Genomic DNA, 15,886 nt, shown 5'->3' on the forward strand with positions numbered 1-15,886 from the left:
CTGGCCTGCAGGAGGTCGCTTCGCCCCGACCAGCGCGGCCGCGGGAAGCACAAGAGAAACACGCGCACACGCGGTAGATGCACACACGAGAGATGCGGACACACACACACGACAGATGCACACGCACACACGAGAGACACACAAACTAGATAGATGCACATGGACACACACTAGATAGATGTGGGTGTGCACACACTCACACACTAGATCCACACAGTAGAGAGATGCATACACTAGGGAGATGCACACACACACACTAGATACAGTAGAGATGCATACACCAGGGAGATGCACACAATAGGTGCACACATACACACTAGATAGATGCACACATGCATTCTATATGGATGCATCCTTTTTATCTCTCTCTACAAATAATACGTGTGTATATGTACAGGATGGATGCACACCCACACATTTATATATAGATATACACATTTTCTATGTAGAGAGATAAAATGGGTACATCTATAGATAGATGCACGCACACACACCCTAAACGTGTTTCTGTATCTCTGTGTCATAGAAACCTTGAGAAGTAGGGCTGGAAGGGTCATCTAGTCCCACCCCTGCCTGAGGCAGGATCAGCCCTAGCCCAGCCATCCTATACAAAGTGTCCATCATTTATTCTAAATTCTATAGAAGATGACAGTCAACTCTGATGCAACATACACCTAACCCCCTAACCTGCCACGGGTTCCATATATCTACACACATACACATACATCCACTATAGATACATATAGACATTGTGTGTGTGTGTATATATATATATATCTATACAGTTCGACTGTATATGCCTATATCTATGCTGTGTATACAGTGCATGTGTGTATACACACACACACGCACTGTGTACACAGTGTAGATATAGGCATATACACTCAAACTATATAGATACACTGTATAGACACACGTGTACACACTATACAGATATGCACACATTGGGTGTGCCTAACTGCACTTTACTGTGCATTAGACATCTAATATGCAGTAAAGCTTCACTATCTGCATGTGCACAGCAATTAGATTAATTTAGAGGGCTGTTTGCTAGTACCAACAGATACAGGTACAGGCAACCCCCTGCTTAATGCTGTTTCACTTAGTGCTATTTCGCTATAACTCTCATTAAAAATTGATACCTGATTTCACCTAGTGCTCAGCGAGTTTTGTTACACTTGCAGGCACCATCTTGGGTCATTAAAAACAATTGCAGCCACCATTTTGGGTCATCAACTACTTTTGGTTTTGTTCAACGGTCGTTTTACTTAATGCTCATTTTTTCAGGAACCAATTAAGAGTGCTATAAGTGGGGGTTGCCTGTACTAGAAAACAGCACTTTAAACTAATGTGTCTAACTGCACATATAGACAGTGATGTCAGGATTCAATATAAACTCCAGTTTATATTGTGCCATAGTTTATTCAGTCACATTCATTGCATGTGTAGATGCACCCACTGTGTATATACACGCACGCTATTTAGATACGCAGACATTGTGTACACACATACTGTATAGACACATATATGTATGTACACACACTCACTCTAGATACATGCATACACACTCACTCATATATATGTGCACATACATATAAAGCAAGCAGTCGTGCAGCCTTTTGCTTTCCCTGTTAAACTTTAAAAAACCAGGATCAGGGCAGGGGGAAACCCACCACAGATTGTTTTTTCCTTTCACTTTTGAAAAGAACAAAATCTGGTTCCACACAGTTTCCATTGGCACCCACATTTGCTCCAAACCTGGCTCGTTCTGTTATCACTCTCACTAGATGCCCTCATAAAGGTTACAGGACAAGCTCATTGTTACTTTGTGCAAAGTTGCAGCTTAACAGTGGTAATAGAAGGGCTCAAGGAGCAAGGCTAGCTCTGTTCCTTGAGATTCTGTCCTTAGTAAGTCCACGTTTGGGAACCACATGTCCCTGCCAGGGACCATCAGAAGGAGGTGGGTAAAAGGAAAGGTGTAAAATTCCCCAGAACCCCATTATATTCTCTTTGTACCACCACCTTATGTATAAGCAGTTCAAATGAGCTTGGCTGTGCTGAAGTGCAGCTGGATTACGGATAGCCTGTGTTGCATTTCAGTATCAGAACTGGAAGAATGACATAGAAGATCGAATTAATAGCTGCACTTTGAATTAATTATATGCTGCCCAGCCTCTCGGGGAAGTTAAAGGAGAGCTTATACTCTGTCATAACTTTTGTTACAATCAGTGGAAATTTGAACTAAGTGCAGGATCAAGCCCTTCTAGTATAAATGTGGCACAAAATGCTTGCTTAAAATGAGCCAACAATTGTGGTGGATTTGCATTTTCAATAGTAACAAAGAAATTGGCAAGAAATCAAGTGCTATGGTCCCCGTGAATTTCTTTTTCATTTCTTGCTCTTTTTAAACCAGGGAATATGGTTTCAGAACGATTCAAGCATTTCACACATGCCATGCAATGGGCACCTAATATTCAATTCCTACCAGGAAATTACTTTAGCAAAATGACAGTTTTGACAAATTTAAGGCTTGAGAGAGCAGGTCTATTTGCTAATATGCTTTTTTAGTCAGCGAAAGTCTCTGAGGATTTTCACACCAATCTGGTCATTACATCACAGCACTTTCACCAGCAGAAGTCTTGAACTGCTGACAAATATAACAATTGCAGTAGGTTAACAAGGACAGTATCACGTTTCTTTGCCAAGCAGCCTGCTGAAAGAAAGCATGTTAAAAGAAAAAAGCTTTTTGATAGTATACATTGAACTTGAGTGTCAGAACTGGAAGGATGACAGATACTAATGAGCATTGCTTCAGTGCTATCCTAATATTCAGGTGTCATTTCTGTTTTTTTCTTTTCATGTGCTTTTCATATTTTTTCTTCCTGCTGTAAAAAGTACATAGATAAAGAGTGTCTTTATTTTTATTCATCTAGATGGCTCAAGCGGAAATAAGCTTAAGCTGATGCTTCAAAAACGAGAAGGTAAAAAATAGCTCTCATAGTGATAAGCAAATATAAATACAATTGCCAGATGCCAAAACTCTAATGTGAGTATTTTTATTAGAAATAGTTTTTAAATGTCTTTCCAATGAAAAGGTAAGGTAGTTTCAGGAGTACGGGAAGAAATACTTACCAGAGGCAACTGGGTACAGCCACTACTAAATATATAGCATGCCAAAAATACCACTAACTTGGGGGTTGGCAACCTCCAGCACGTGTGCCAGAGCATGGCATGCGAGGCTATTTTGCTTGGAACACCACAGCCAGCCCGGGTTTTAGGCAGCTGCCACCAGCCATGGGGCCTGGGTTGCTCATGACACGTCGCAAAGAGACTGCAAACCCTGCTGGGAGTATCCTGGGCTCTGTAGCATGCAGCTGGGAGGCTGCAAATGGTGCATCCAGTGCACCACAGAGCCAGCAGAGCCCTGGCCCTGTGGCTGCACATGTGCCTCGGGATGTGTTTGTAGCCACCACTGCAGTGGAGCTGGGTTGGGGCTTCAGACCCTGGTGCAGCTGTTTGCAGCCTGCCCACTGCTTGCTGCAAGTAGCCCAGGCTCTGTGGCAGTGAAGGCTTCACACATGCCTGGCGATGCACAGCAGGCAAGGGGCTGGGAGCAGCGCAGCCCCAGACCCTTCTCTGCAGTGCTCCCTGAGGCTCGTGTGCAGCTGCTCTTGTCAACAAGTTGGGCTGCGGCTTCAGACCCCGGTGCAACAGCTTGCAGCTGCCTACTGCAAGCAGCCCCGGCTCTGTGGAAGGCAGAAGGGCTAGGGGCAGAAGTTACACATAAACTGGTTTAAGTGATCAGAAGTTGGTTTAAATCTGTAACAGTACAGAACTTCAGTGCACATAAACTTATTTTAAACCAGTTTCAGCTATTTTGAAACCAACCTAGCTGAATGTAGCATCAGACTTAGCTGATTTAGGTCAAACTGGTTTATGAAACTTCTGTCCTAGGCCCCTTCCTGGTTCAGGTTAAATCAGAATCCCCCCAGCATGCTTTGCAGCCTTGGGCTATCCTGTGCTGGCTGCTCCAGAGAGCAGGGCTGGCCCACTGGGCCCCTCAGGCAAACCCCGGCTGGGGTCTGGGGCCAGGGAGGGGAGTTAAGCTCCCCTTCCCCTGAGTACCAAGCTGCCTGCCCTGGCTGTGACTGTGTGTGTGCTGGCTGTGACCATGGACTACAGGTCCCAGAGGAACCTGGAAGCAGGGAGCAACTCTGCGGAGTTCTGCTGTTATGATTGTGGACTGCAAATCCGAGAGTCCTTGGCGACAGCAGGAAGAGGAAGGGAACACACAACCGAGTTGTGTTTAATGCTGACTTCAGAGAAAGGACTATTCTTGTTCAAGCTTTTATGAATTCAATGCCACTACCTTTTCCCCACCCAAACCCTCCTCAGCCTGGCAGCACTCCACCCCCCCCCCGCCCCAGCAGAGCAGGGGCTGGCACCTGGCTATGCCCCCCTCCACTCCAGCAGGGAGTGGGGGGAAGCCTTGGAGGGCTTCTCTTTTCCTTTCCCTTTGGCAGCATCTGGCAGGCATGCTGTAGCACCCCCCAGCTCCTGGCTTGAGCCACTGCATGCATGTGGCTGCATTTACTGAATCGGAAGCGAATGTCTGTGCATTTGCTTATCAGTTCAATATATGCAGCTTAGACTAACCTGCAAAGACTGAATCAATTCAGCCGTGGGCTTTTTGACTATCTGTACTTAGCCCTGGGGGTCTGCTCAGAGCCTGGGCTGCATGCAGGCGGCCACAAGGCTGCCAATGACTGCACTGGGGTCCTGAGCCCTGACAGGGAAGGGGCCAGGGCTGCGCTGCCACAACAAGGATCTGGTCCCTTGTGGCTCCCCCACCATTCATCCCTGGCATACCAACATCTTCTAGGTCCTGGTTGTTGGTTTTTTTGGCAAAAACATTGCCGACCTCTGCACTGACACATACATTAGCAATTATAGAGGCTTATTACGCATGTTCTTGGAAATACTGTGCATGTGTTACAGCTGATGCAGAAAACAGCAACAGAAATGACTGGGGATAACCTATGTGACAGACAAATAACCAACCTGAAAGCAAATGATCCTACATACTACTGAGCCTCAAGTAGCAAATATAGTAATGCTTACAGGTTCCAGTATATGCATACATTGTCCAAAGGCACCCAGATAAAATCAGCGCAGGGGGAATGGAGAGACCAAAGATTATATGGACTGAAAAGAGGGGGAGTGCTGACAGTAGTTCGTCTGCATCTGCTGTAACAATTTCAACCTGTCCATTCTACCCCATGGTAAGTAGAAGTTAAATTGCCCATTGTTTCATTTAAGGGGTGTATCACTGTACTTTGACTTTGCTTACTGTGGAGTAGGAGCAGACCCATGAAACAGTTACAAGCTGATCCAATGTGAGTGATAACCTCTTTACATTGATATCATTATTCTTCTGTCTGTATCCTCCAATGGTACAGGGGTATAGGTTGTAGCCATGTTGGTCTAAGGATACAGGCAGACAAGGTTCTTTGGGTGAAATGCACAATACCATCTTCATTATTTGTCCTTCCTCCTTTCCCAGTATGTAGTCAGACGTAACAATTTAAAAGTTTCCAACGTTGGCTCAATCAGCAAAAAGAACTTAATATGTAAAATTTAACATGTAAAATATGTAAAAATTATTTCCACATGACCTCAGAACTGATTTAAGGTCAATTTATGTGCATTTTCTCAGAATCCTTAGTTGTTAATATTTGTCATAGCTTCTGTAGGCTTGTTTCCAGAGTAACTCTTAGTTTGTATCCGTTTTCTTTTCCTATCCTCCTCTTAGCAACATAGAGATGGGATACTAACATCGCTCACGAAAGCACGCAATTCACAATATAGAGGCCTTTTCACTCCTTTCTTACAGTATCTCTTTTAGACAAGTACAGCCAGAGCAAAAAATTAACAAAATGAAGTAAATCAATGGGCTGTGAATTTTATCATAGTGATTTATGTTACTTTTTATTACTCTTATTATTCCCGCAAGTATAGAACAACAAAACATGAAGGGAGGTTTAATGAAAGATCTCATTACAGTAGATTTTGGGCTGATCCAAAATTTACTGGCCTGTCTTTTGGGGAACTAAATTTCAGCTCCTGCTCCAGCTAAAACAGAGGTGTCAGTAAAAGAAAACAAGGCCAAGGAGTTTTTAAGCAGTTTGAAACGCCAGAAGCGCCAGCTGTGGGACAGGACTCAACCAGATGTGCAGCAATGGTACCAACAATTCCTCTACCTGGGATTTGATGAAGCAGTGAGTACCAGTGTTTCAAGCAACAAAGTGCAAAACATGCTTTAGTTCTTTTTTCCACAAGGTGACATTGTTATAGCTTGAGTAATAAATGTTACGTGCAACTGCAGAGCCCATGTTTGTTAGAGAATTTTATTTACCAGTAGGAATTCTCTACCATTCAGTTTATAAGAAGGTTATAAAAAACGGCTATTTCTACAAAGATATCTTTTACATTTTTCACATGACATGCGAGTCTGGTAGTGTCAGCCTAGTCCTTTTGTGTGTTTCTCCATGCCACAAATTCACTCAGTTTGGCATGTTTGGCATTTTTCTAGCCATGCCCACAATTGACAATTGTGAGAGATGTTTTCACTTCATGTAACCCACATATTTGGAACATGTCCTGTTCTCAGCTTCTCACTCTCATGAGTGATAGAAGTTTTAAGTCAACACAAACATGTAGAAAACATGGCAACTAGTTGAAGGTATTTGGCAAGACTTCTTATAAATGATACTTCCTGGAAAAATAGTGAATATGTTGAAAAGTTGGGTAAACCAAAGTACTGGTTCATACGCATATTGCACAAAGCCATCTCTCATGGAACACTAACACTGGGGAAAGTGCATGTTTTAGTTGCATCTTCCAGTTTTGGTATAGTTTATACAAAAAGGAGAATTTAAATTAGTAATAGATACTCAATTTTTGGCTTCTATTAACTGCAAGAATACTTTTGATGAGATCAAACTGGTACCAGCAGTGGGATAATGGAGAATAAAATTCTTAATGGTTCTATATGTCCTGTAAATAAAAACTATTAAATTATTTTGTGTGGAGACATGCACTTAATCAGAATATAAAAGGAATAAGTCAAGTCATTCAGTGCCTCAGAGATTCAAGACTATAGGCATATACTAAAGAGGTAACAAAAGATTGAGCATCCTCCCCATAATGTTAAGTGTTCCTTTTGGAATTGCATATGCATATTTAAAAAAAAAACTGCTTGAAATCAAGCATGTGGTTGGATTATAATAAATCAGGATTTTAGGATTTCTTGGTTAACAAATACTAGGACATACATTTCAAAAGTTTTAAAGCTCTTAATCTGTATAATAAAAACAGTTTTAGCAATTAAGTAGTTTAGCAATGCTTTAAAAAGAATATTCAGAAATAAATTCACAAAAAAACTTTTTTCAAACTGCGGTTAAAATCTCCAATTTAATCCTTATTTCAGAGGTGAGAATTTGGTCTGGGAGATGCTTGATATTCTTGCACATAATACCATCCCTCTAACTTGCCTGTGTTTTCTTTCTGAATAGGAAGGAACGGTCCTGCTCAGTATATTTTTGCAGAACATGAGCTTTTCTTCTTTGACACATTGTAACCACACACACACATATGTGAATGAAAAATATTTCACGCTAACTCAAACTTTATATTCCAGAGTGCATGCGTCTACACATGGTGCAAGGCAAGGGAAAACCAGACCTACTGTTTACTAATTTAAAATCATCCAAGTGTTTCTGATCATCAGCACTATGCTAAAAATTAGCTTCTCCAAAGTACTTTTTTATATTTTTGGTGTAATATTCTCTTTATTTGATGAGTGGTTAATAGTGTGTATAACATATCTGTAAATCCAAAAATATTTAAAAAATGTGCATTTTCCAAATCAGAGACTCCCAAAACCAACACCACTGTTCCTTTCTCCTTTGTATATAAAGGCTGGAAAGTCTAGAATACAAGCAGATAAATTCCTTTTTGGTTTGCAGAAATTTGAAGATGATGTCTCCTACTGGACAAGCCTGGGACGGGGTGGCAATGAATACTATGGTGGACATTACCAGCACCATTATGATGAAGATGCACCTATTGGTCCACGAAATCCACATACCTTCAGGCATGGAGCAAGTGTTAATTATGATGACTATTAACCTCATTTATTCTACTATAACTAATCATTCTAAGGGGGTATTGGATTGAGATAAGTTCCCTCACTCACATTCCCTCTCCTTTTTTTTTTTCTCTAGTCATTTATATGAACAAAGAGAAGAACTGTCATGCACAGGAAAAAGTAATTTAGCATTTTTTTTTTTTACAGTTAGTAATACATTATGTAGTCATGTTAGAATTAAAACCTTTTATTAAAATAAGCATTTTTTCCCATTTCTTTGGTAAAATGTGTTTGTAATAATAGTCTTCATTTCAAAGCACTATGTTAGTCATGATATTTTACAAGGTTTTTTCTCATTTACATTCCTAAAATAAATTTCCCAGTCATAAAATTATACAAAAGTAGGGCTGGACATGATCTCTGATGGTCATCTAGTTCAACCCCCTGCCTGTGACAGGATCATTTCTATCCAAACCATACCCTGCAAATCCTTGTCTTACTAATTAGTAAAACTACACAGTCAACCCTGACACAAACAACACCCTACATCCCATAGGTAAAGCAGGAGGACAGCCCTCTAGCTCGAGACTTCTGGGTTTTAGTCCCAGCAGGAGCACTGGCACACTCCAGTTGAAATTCCTAGCCTAGGCTGCAATACCACTGAGGAAGATGGGGAAAAAAAATAGAAAAACTTGATATGGAGAAGGGGAAAATAATTCCTTCCCATCCCCATGTGACAATCAGCAAAGCCCAGAAGCATGGAAAATGCATAGTATAGGTATAGCTATTCCTGGATCATCCCTGAGCAATGCTTGTCCAACTTCTTAATGACCTCCAGTGATGGAGAGTCCCTAGGCAGTGAATTGCCTGCCTCACAGTGAGGAATTTTTTCTGGATATCCAACTAGAACCTACTTTGCTGCAACTTCAGTCCTCCTCTCCGCAGCAAGAGGGAAAAGGTCCTTTCCTTCTTTGTGCCAGCCTTTAAGATATTTGAAGACTGCTATCATATTCCATATTAGGTGCCTTTTCTGCAAACTGAACATGGGCTTTTTCCTTCAGTCTCTCCTCACTTGGCTTTCCTCCCAAACTTTTATCATTTTTGTTGCCCACTTCTGGACAATATCTAACTTCTCCATTTCTTTTTTAAACTGTGGAAAGCAAAACTGCACACAGTCCTGTAGATGAGGCATAACTGCTGCCAAAAGGCAAGAGGCACTATTACCTCCTATGTCTTGTATATAATGCTTCTATTGATACAGCCCAAAACTGCTTTCATCTTTTGTGCAGCTTTGTCACATTGCAGACTCATATTGTGTCTAAGATTCCCAGATCCTTCTCTGTAGTGCTGCCACCTAACTAAGCATCTCCCATTTTTGAATACTTTTCCTGAAGTGTAGCACCTTGCATTTGTCTGTACTGAACTTCATTCTGTTAGCTCCAGGCCAGCTTTCCAGTCTAAAGATCCTTCTGAATTGTGCTCCTGCCGTACGGTGTGTTCACAACCTTTTCTAGTTCTATATCTTATATGCATTTTCTCAAGGAGCTTTCTGTTCAAGCATCCAGATCATTAATAAACATGTTGAACAGCTGGACAGATCCTGGGTCCTCCATTCAAATCCTCCTGCCATTCCAGCATGGAGCCTATAACCCCTTGCTTGCAGCTATTGAGCCAGTTTGTCCACTTTACAGTAGTTTGGTCTAGCCTACACTTCTGCAGTTTGTTTCAGAAGGTCATGTGAAAGTTTGTCAGAAGTCTTGCTGAAGTCCAGATGCACAATATCCACTGCATTGCTTTCATCCACCCAGCTAATTGTCTTGTTTCTAAAGACATCAAGTTTATCTAACATGCTTTATTGATAGTAAATCCATGCTGGCTGCTTGCAACTAGACTTCTTTAGACTATGCTTCAGTAACCTTCCAGGTATCAAGGTGAGGTTATCTGGTTCCTTGGGTCCTCCTTTTTGTCTTTTTTAAAGAGGGACACTATATATTGTCCCTTTTCCCAGTCCTTTGGTACCTCATCTTCCTCTTACAAATTTGTAAACGTTGTCAAGCACTCTGAGATTTCTTCTGCCAGTTTCTTCGCAGAAGAAGTTCACTGGGCCCTGTTGACTTGAATTCATTTAGATCCATCAAAAGCTCTCTGATTGTTTCTTTTATTTTCTCATCCCTCATCTTGTTCCTTTCCTTATCCAAATAATCTTCATTAGCTGCCTAACTGCAGCCTTTTTTTGGTGAAGACTAAGGCAAGTACCTATTGAGCAACTCCACCTTCTTTGCATTCTTATGGCTATTTAACAGCGTATCCACAACTTCTTTGGTTTTTCTTTTCTGGCCAACATATTTAAAAAACCTTGTTATCTTTAACTTCATTCGTAAGGTGAAGTTCATTTTTTCCCTGTTGTTTTCCTGATGTTGTTCCTGCAAGCTCTTGTTATTTTCTGGTATGCTTCCTTGGTGACCTTGCCCATTTTTCCACTGCTCTCCTTTTGCACTCGATTCCTAGAAGCTCTTCACATAGCCATATTTGTCTTGCTATTCTTGTGCTTCCGTTGTGTCAGAATGGATTTTTGTTGGGCTTCTGATACTGTGCCCTTTACAAGCTTCCAGCCTTCCTGGGTACCTTTATCCTTTAGTCTGTCCTCTCATGGCACCATGCCTACCATCTCCTTGAGTCACTCCAAATCAAACTTTTTGAAATTTAATATCTTAGTTCTGCTGACATCATGCTTTCCCAGTTTTCAGGATCTTGACTTCTGTCATATCATGATCTCTTCCTCCCAAGTTTTCTATCACTTTTGCATCCTCCACCGGTTCTTTCCTATTAGTCAGGACGAGATCTAAGATAGATGATCCCCTAGTTGTATACTTAAGCTTTTGGAACAGAAAGCTGCCCTCCAAACAAGTTAGGAGCTTTCCTGATATTTTATATTTGGGTGTATTATTTTTCCAGTAGATGTCTGGAAATTGAAGGTTCCCATCAATGGCATGATATCACCCAATTTGGGCATATAATCCAATGGTTTTCAGATGGGCCAAGATATTTAACTTTGTGTTGGGACTGTACATGTATCTCCATATGGTACAGGTAAAAGGTTTCCTGAAGATTTAAACACAGTTGTATAGTCCCCTTTCCATTTCCATACGGTACAAAATCCTCTGGTGCATGACATAAGTTAAATATGATAACACTTTTATAATCTATGTGGTGCCCTCTGCAATTTACCTATAAAAATTTGATCTGGCCTAAAACTTAGCATGTAATTACTGAAGGAACTATTTTTAAATTATGTGAGTGTCAACTTATCCAGGTTTAAAGGCTCTTAGCCTTGCTATATAATTAAATATAAATATACATTGTTCAATGCACTTAATATCGATAATAGTCTCACATTAGCTTACTATTTATAAAGCTCTTGACACTTTCTTCACAGGAAAGGCATACTTCTATTCACATGTGTGTGTTTAAAAAGATAATTTGAATCCGGTACAGCAAATAGGCTGCATACTTTTTTTCCATTCAGCTTGACACTGTAGAAAATCTTTAAGTCTGGTTGCATTAAAAGGAAGCCTAAGACATCAGAAGATTCAGTGACAATACAAAGTTTGAGGGAGGACAAGGAACGGAAGGAAGTGCTGGACGAAATCAAGAGACTGACATTATGAGTACAGAGGGGAAAGGTCAGAATGAAAAGCATTAAAACAAGGTCTGTGGCAGTTGCAAAGGAATAAGAGTCAGGAACCTCTGGCTTGCTGTAGCTTAGAGTACCTACAAAGCATCACATAAGGATGGATGATAGCTCCCTGCTTGTTATTTCTCCTAATTCTTACATATGACTCTTGCCACATTTGTTGATACCCTCAGTCCTATCCAAATACTGAGATGAAGAAACAGCTTCCAAAAGAAAGGAGATTAAAAGATGCTGGCCAGTTTTCCTTTCTATCTGGCTGTCTGTCAACCATTTTTATGCAGAAGAAAACTGACATCTTACATAAAACCAGTTTCCTTCTATTTTACATAAACTATTCATAGAAAATCCTACTAAGTTAAATTTAGTCCATTTGGTGCAACCTTCTAATGTAGGCAACAACTGTTTATGCTATTTCAATCATACATTCTCTTGCATAGTTCACGGGTCCTTTCTTAGCATCTAATGAAGTGGGCTGTTGCCTATGATATATTATGCTTCCCTGAATCAGTTAGTTTCTAAGATGCTGCCTTGCCTTGTCTTCTGCCTCCAAAATATATTGGTTTTTTGAAGGTTTTTTTCCTTGTGTACCATATGAAAAGGGGAAAAAATAAGGAACCCAGGGTTTTGCACCACTCAAATGGTAGTGATTTCTAAAACAATTTACAACATCCTATGAAGTCACCATTAATACTTAAAAAACCCTTATGTCCTCTCTCTACATCTCATTGTACAGTCAATCCAACAGAAAAGTAAAATAGAAATTTACATTTACCCCTTTTAGCTGTTTTAAAAACAAAAGCTCTTAGGTTTCTATATAAAGTTAAATAGATAACATTGCTGATTTTCATACAATATTTAAGCTTTCACAGACATTTCCAGGCTGCCCCTCTCCATAACCCCTCCCCCCCACAAACTCCAAAAGAAAAAAAAAATCAAGAAAGAAGAAAAAACAAAAACAAAACCTTACCTAAGCAGAGGCCACATTTCTCTTTGCATATGTAGATAAGGTAGACTACCAGAAAGTGCAGTGCAATGAGTGCGTAGCTTCAGGACTGAAGAAAGACCTACAGGAAACATGTCCTTATCAGAACTCCAGGTAAACAGTGCTCATGCACTGTGTAGCCTAAGCTTTTTGTCTCGTTAAAGGCATAGGGTGCTTTGAAAAACAAAGTAACATGTCTTAATAGCTGCTTTGGCAGGTCCTGTTCAGTTGAAGACTGAGTAAGAATCCTTGAAATTGATAGTACCTAATTTACTCCACACCTTAGTTTATGCACTTAACCAATAAGCAATTAGTTACAATGTAAGCAATAGGTAGCCAATTTGGTCTTTATATTATACAGTTAAGTGAATTATGCACTTATCTGAAAGGTATGCAAGTAGGGTACACTGTAACATCTCTGGCCATGCTGACAACTGAAATCGTATCGCTTCCTGACTAAACTGAAAGAGCAGTCATTGTTCATTAATACTTCCCACAGAATATGAACAGTTTGCTGTGATGCCACTTTTAATGCCTCAAGACCAGCTGTCCTTACATTGCCACAAACTAAATCAGTAATTCAGACCCCAAGGACAATACTGTCAATTTTCCAAGGAAATGCCCAAGGGATATCATTCCTTATTCAAAGGACAAACCTAACACAATGCATGTTCCCAAAGCCACTGTTATATATACTTCTTAGCCTATGTACAGAGAAGTTCCCAGAATATCCGTCCCTTCTCCCTCGTGCAATGGAGTACTTGTTGCAGAGGTGTAAACCTGGGTTCTTACCTGGTTTTTGGCACAAATTTCCAAACTGCCCAAAGTTATAAAACTGGACTCATAAGGCTTGAAACCTAAGCTTGATTGCCTGGATGGGGGTAGGAACTGGAGTTTGAGTTTCATTGTAAGTTCCCAACTCACCTACTTTGCAGTTGGGACAGAGGTGAAGCCCAGATTGTGGAGCTTGTGTTTTGATATCTTTCCTGGGCCAGCCCTTTGTTCCTTCAGCCTATTCTGATCCCAGAACAGACCACGCAGGCAGATGAAGGCTTGAACCATGTGCCAAGGGTCCCTTCAGGGATGGGCCTGAGGATCTGGTCACGGAAGAAGGGTCAGAATTCGAGTAGCCAGAGACATATCTGTTTCTGTCTTGTCTGTTCCACTACCAATGAGATCACACTGTTCAGTGCCACACTTCCATACAATGACTTTTGACTTGTTGGCTGCTGGGATATAATAGTTCCCACCACAAGCTGCCATTTAAATCCTTTTTATTTAATGAATCAGAGAGACTGTACAAATAGCAGGAGCTTCCTGCTTCCTGACTCAACTTTCTCCCCCTCACACACAGGCCAGCATATTGCTGTGTTGTCAGTGTTACTATCACACAGAGGTCTAACAAAACTGAGCAGGCATATAGCATCATATCCTCTTTGTATGGCACCCTACCATGTAAGAAAGAAGGCACACATCATATTTTATATCCTTTGCTGGATGATAGGCTCATTTGCTGGTTGCCGGAAGTTAGTTGCGTATTGAGCTCATCCTTAGCAAAAGCTTGCATTCCTAATCTCACAGATAAGCAGGGTGCAGAACAGCCCACTCATACAGGTGGATGCCAGCATGGCCAATACCAGAAAGGCTGGTCAGTACCAGCTTATGTTCAGTCAGACAAATGCTGAGCAGTTGTGGGATGGTGATGATGTGTGCATGTACCTTCTACTGTAAGGGGCTTTGATGTCAAGGAATATCTTGACTCAGGACTGTAGAGGGTAGGCTAGCCCCTTAAAATGGTCCAGCACAGTTTGGGAACCCGTGCTCTCAAAGACAGCTAGTTATTCAGGCACACTAGCTATGCTCACAACTCACAGCGGTAGCCACCTCATAGACCTCCACTACCACAGTACAGACAAGTCACTTGCCAACATCCTGTTGGCTGGCCATGAACTCCACTGTGTCCTGCAGCCCCTGTCTACATCCTGCTGCACCAACAAAGAGCAAGGCTTGTTTATTCATTGGTTTGTACCGGATCCATGCCTTGGCACTTGCAGAAGCAAGGCTGTGTATACAAGTGCCTCACTTGTATGTGCTTATATATGTGCTAGCAGCTATGAACACTTCTGCAGAGCTATATGAAGGGCAGAATCTATCACAAAATCCCTAGAGCAACTCAAAGTAGTGAGGTGCTGTGAATTCTGGGAGGTACCCCTGGAAATCTTAATACCAAACCCAAGCTATTGAAGGATCAGCATGGATGCAGCCACAGTGATAATACTGTGGCAGCACACAGCATTGGACCCACAGGCCTGAACCTGGGTAAGTTCTGCAGTGATGGCATACTTGACTTCATTTTGCCCAGCCAGAATAGATAGATGCTTGCTCGCTCTTTCTCCTTTGCTTCCTTTCTCTCTGTTCCTCCTTGGCATCCAGCTTCCCTTTACTGCCTCAGCAGCCACACTGGGAAAGGCACCTCTACCATTTCTCAGGTCCTTGTGGCCATAACCATGGAGAAGGGTATAGCATTCCTCCTGAACAGTCCCAGCTGCTAGCACAGGCCATTCTGCTGAAGGTTACTCCCTGCCATGCCAGTCACAGCAAGGAGTAGGGCTCTTTCTTACACCCGTGAAGTCAGGCCATTACCACAGGAGAGTCTCCATTTAAGTTACCTTCTGACAGGGCTTTCAGGTAAAGGGGGAAGACTCAACAGGAAATGAATGATCAGTGGGGGCCACTCTGATCCCTATCACTTACTGATCTGTTGCTCAGCTTATTGCTTCCTGCACAGACTACCATTGTACTTTCTGCTTCCTGCCCTGTGCTCCCCAATTGATCCGTTGCTCTACATTTTGTTCCCTGCCCTATCTACTGCAGGCCACAGAGGCTGCCCATGCCACAGGTCAGCATTCCCTCTAAGCCACACAGCCACACTCATGCCATGCTGCCAGGCATGCCTGTGGGGCCACGCACATTGCACAGCTTAGAGGGAATGCTGCCACAGGTTGGGCACCTTTGATGCAGACTGTTAATTTGCTGCGTGCGCGCTGAGGTGCACATGTGT

The 15,886-nt window shown here is 41.7% G+C and overlaps 1 protein-coding gene across 1 annotated transcript in view; it reads left to right on the top strand.

Moving 5' to 3' along the window:
• CUNH2orf40 (chromosome unknown C2orf40 homolog) overlaps positions 1-8,419 on the top strand; it is a 20,352-nt gene extending 11,933 nt beyond the window's left edge. Inside the window, exons 2-4 of the mRNA XM_019528479.1 lie at positions 2,903-2,981; positions 6,121-6,278; positions 8,028-8,419. Coding sequence (XP_019384024.1) covers positions 2,903-2,981; positions 6,121-6,278; positions 8,028-8,189 — 399 coding nt within the window. The 3' untranslated portion in view covers positions 8,190-8,419. The remainder of the gene's footprint in view (positions 1-2,902; positions 2,982-6,120; positions 6,279-8,027) is intronic.
• The last annotated feature ends 7,467 nt before the right edge of the window (positions 8,420-15,886 follow it).

Source organism: Crocodylus porosus, unplaced genomic scaffold, assembly GCF_001723895.1.
Source record: "Crocodylus porosus isolate Cpor-Errol unplaced genomic scaffold, CroPor_comp1, whole genome shotgun sequence".
Lineage (NCBI taxonomy): Eukaryota > Metazoa > Chordata > Crocodylia > Crocodylidae > Crocodylus > Crocodylus porosus.